The following is a 2,956-nucleotide window of genomic DNA, read 5'->3' on the forward strand; positions in this document are numbered from 1 at the left end:
AAGTGAAGAGGTTCGAAAATATATATGATATGCTATCGAGAAGTGATCAATATAATCTGACTAACGGCTGTAGGAGATACATAGTACCGCGTACACACTCGTGGTCTGGTGCGGATGCGTGACCGAGCACCTTCAGCTAGGTGAGTCCAGTAAAGCTGATGCGATCAGTATCAACTATGGAAGACTTGCAGAGCTATCGATTTTGAGGATTTATTTACCGCTACACCCTTTCATACTTGAAGAGCACTTTCTGGATTCAATAGAGTTACATCAGCAGACTATGAAAATGTGCAGACGCCAGAAAATTATACTAGCCGTACGCACGCAATCGACCTCATCCATTTCAAATACAAAATACCCTTCATGGCCTAAGTTGTCTAATGTTGTTGGGTTTTAGAAGCTATTAATAAACTTATTAGTCATACGGTTTCTGTCTACATTTGGTAATATCGCTGTTTTCTTACTAATAAAATAACGATGTCTGATTAACCAGAAAGTAGCTGGGAATTTATATCATTCTGTTTTCTACTCACCTTTATACCATCCTTTTGCCTAGAAAATTTAGATGCGGGCAAATCAAAGACTTGAGCTATCCATTAAGTTTGTTGACTAATCTAACAGCTGTTTGAGTGAGTTGTGTAGTCTACGTTGTTGAATTTGGGCAAAGTGTAATTCAGTCCTTGGCTTTCTTTAGTAATTGAAATATAATCTGAGAAGGGAATATATCATATTAAAACTCAGTGCTGCGAAGTTTTCCTTCGAGTCATAGGTTTTCTCCCTCGCCACCATGAATTTCCTTGAGAATTCTGTTACGGCTTAGTAGTCGGTTGCAATGCTAAATACGTCTAGTATATTTAAATCAGTGCAATACTCCTGGACTAACTGTGAAGCTATACTCATTATCTATATATAGATAATGATGAATCGATGTGGGAATCTAAAGGAACGTGTTCACGTTTTGCAGCAAGAGCTTGAAAAGAAACGTTTGCTTCTTCAGGTATTTATAAATCTTTGATTGGTAATTTTATTACAGAAAGCTGAAAAGAAACTAAAGTCTACTTTCACTACCCAGCCGAGTATTCTGTTGCCTGTAACAGAGGAAACATCTGAAATAGTTCCGGAATGCTCTGGTAAATATTTAAACATTTGATTTTATCACAGTAGGAGTCACTGATGTGAAACTATTCAGATCAATTGAATCACCAGTGCAAGGTGTACTTATCCAACCTACCAGCGAAGAATGTTGCAGGCACATAGCTTTATGTGTTTTAGGATCTTGTATTCTTTTATCTGATTCTCTGTTAATTACTTTGTACGATTCTAATCATATGCTCACTTTGTATAGTATATCACTTTGTAACTATGAGTCACGGTTATTGTGGGAAAAAAAGCTGTCCATCTCTGAAGTGACACTGTTGGAGATTATTATACCTCCGGGCAGCTCCGATAAAGAAACTGTCCATATAGGCGTCTTATTGGCTGAAAAACACTCACCAAAAAACTTACCAGTCCTATTGTTATCATTATTCATGTTTTCTATCCCAATCGTTTTCAGCTTTACAGTCGACAACAATTTAAATCACCCATGCCTTACGGATGTACAAACGGTCCCAGTAATAAATACGAATTTCAATACAGATCGTACGTGTTCTTCGGGAATTGTGTACGAATTTTATGTCAATCGTAAAAATGATCTGATGTTTGTTCTGTATGTTCCTGATATGCTTTCATACACCATTCATCAGTTATCATATGATGGGAAATTATGTTTAGTTCCCTTATTGTGTCGCTGTGATGCAATGGATGCTCCTGAGCCAAAATTTAACTCTTGGTTTACTGCGTTAAGTCATTGTTCAGAAAAACCGTCATCATTATCACAGTCTGTTTGTATCCTAGGCATTCATTTCAACCCATCATCAATCGAACTTGTTGGTTGTCTCATGCGCACAAACGACAGTGGGAAACATATTGTGGGTGAATACGTGTCAGAACGGTTTACGTTCAGTAAATTGGCACAGAATATGTACTTAGATGCTCCAGTGAAACCATGTTCTAAACTTTTAGTTGTTGCAAGTGAACGGCCTAATTTTTTGGTGTTTTCCGTTATTGTAAAAGGCTGTTTATTAAATTCATGTACATATTACTTTACTATGGGTGTTGTTTCAATGAATGGTAAACCTCGTGGATCTGTTGTACGGTTAATTCCTATTCATGTCGATCTGCAAGATGTGTATGGATCAGAATTAGCGTGGAGTTTATTTACTCCACAAAACAGACCGTATAGTCAATGTTTGCTAAGATTCGTCGCACCATGTACTGAACAAAGAAATTTAATTATCAGTGCATGGTCTGTTAATAAATTAATAACCGGCTGTTATGATAAAACTTCCAGCAATGAGGTTGTCAAGGTTTCTTGTTTTAGCTTATCTGAAGTAAATAAGACATTAAATTTAATTATTTTGTATAATTCAGATTGTATTTTTCCAAAGCAGATCTGTACATTTTACTATAGTCGTAATCTGAATAAAATTGTGCAGCTGCACAGTTCATAAACATTGTTCATCGTTGGTACTTTTTAGTCATTGTTAAGTTTTAATTGTTTTAAGTACAATTGCAGTGCTTATTTACATTGAGTGTGTTACTGCATACGAATCTTAAATTTTCTAAAACCGTCGGTACTGTTGTTTTATTTGAACTTTTGTTTAGCAATCATCAACCAGATTCTGTACCTCATCTTTCCATAATCTTATCCAATTATATTTCTTCAAAGTTAAGGAATCTTACTAGCCAAGCATTAATAAATTTATCTACACGCTAAAACTCCAAATGGTAAGTATTTAGTCAGTGTTAGGTCTAGGAATAACCTTTTTTAAGTTTACAGACCTCACATAGCTAAGTGTTGGGTGATAGTAAATGACACTGTTTTAGGTTCATTATCAGTCTTATGGACTCCTCT

The 2,956-nt window shown here is 35.8% G+C and overlaps 1 protein-coding gene across 1 annotated transcript; it reads left to right on the top strand.

Moving 5' to 3' along the window:
• Positions 1 to 573: 573 nt before the first annotated feature.
• Smp_096210 (hypothetical protein) lies at positions 574 to 2,552 on the top strand (the record flags this gene model as incomplete). The annotated part of the gene is made up of 4 exons (XM_018792351.1): positions 574 to 629; positions 668 to 997; positions 1,034 to 1,130; positions 1,165 to 2,552. The coding sequence occupies exons 2-4, from the start codon at positions 917 to 919 to the stop codon at positions 2,550 to 2,552; spliced, it is 1,566 nt and encodes a 521-aa protein (XP_018644423.1). The 5' UTR covers positions 574 to 629; positions 668 to 916.
• Between the last annotated feature and the right edge of the window lie 404 nt (positions 2,553 to 2,956).

Source organism: Schistosoma mansoni (assembly GCF_000237925.1).
Source record: "Schistosoma mansoni, WGS project CABG00000000 data, supercontig 0341, strain Puerto Rico, whole genome shotgun sequence".
NCBI lineage: Eukaryota > Metazoa > Platyhelminthes > Trematoda > Strigeidida > Schistosomatidae > Schistosoma > Schistosoma mansoni.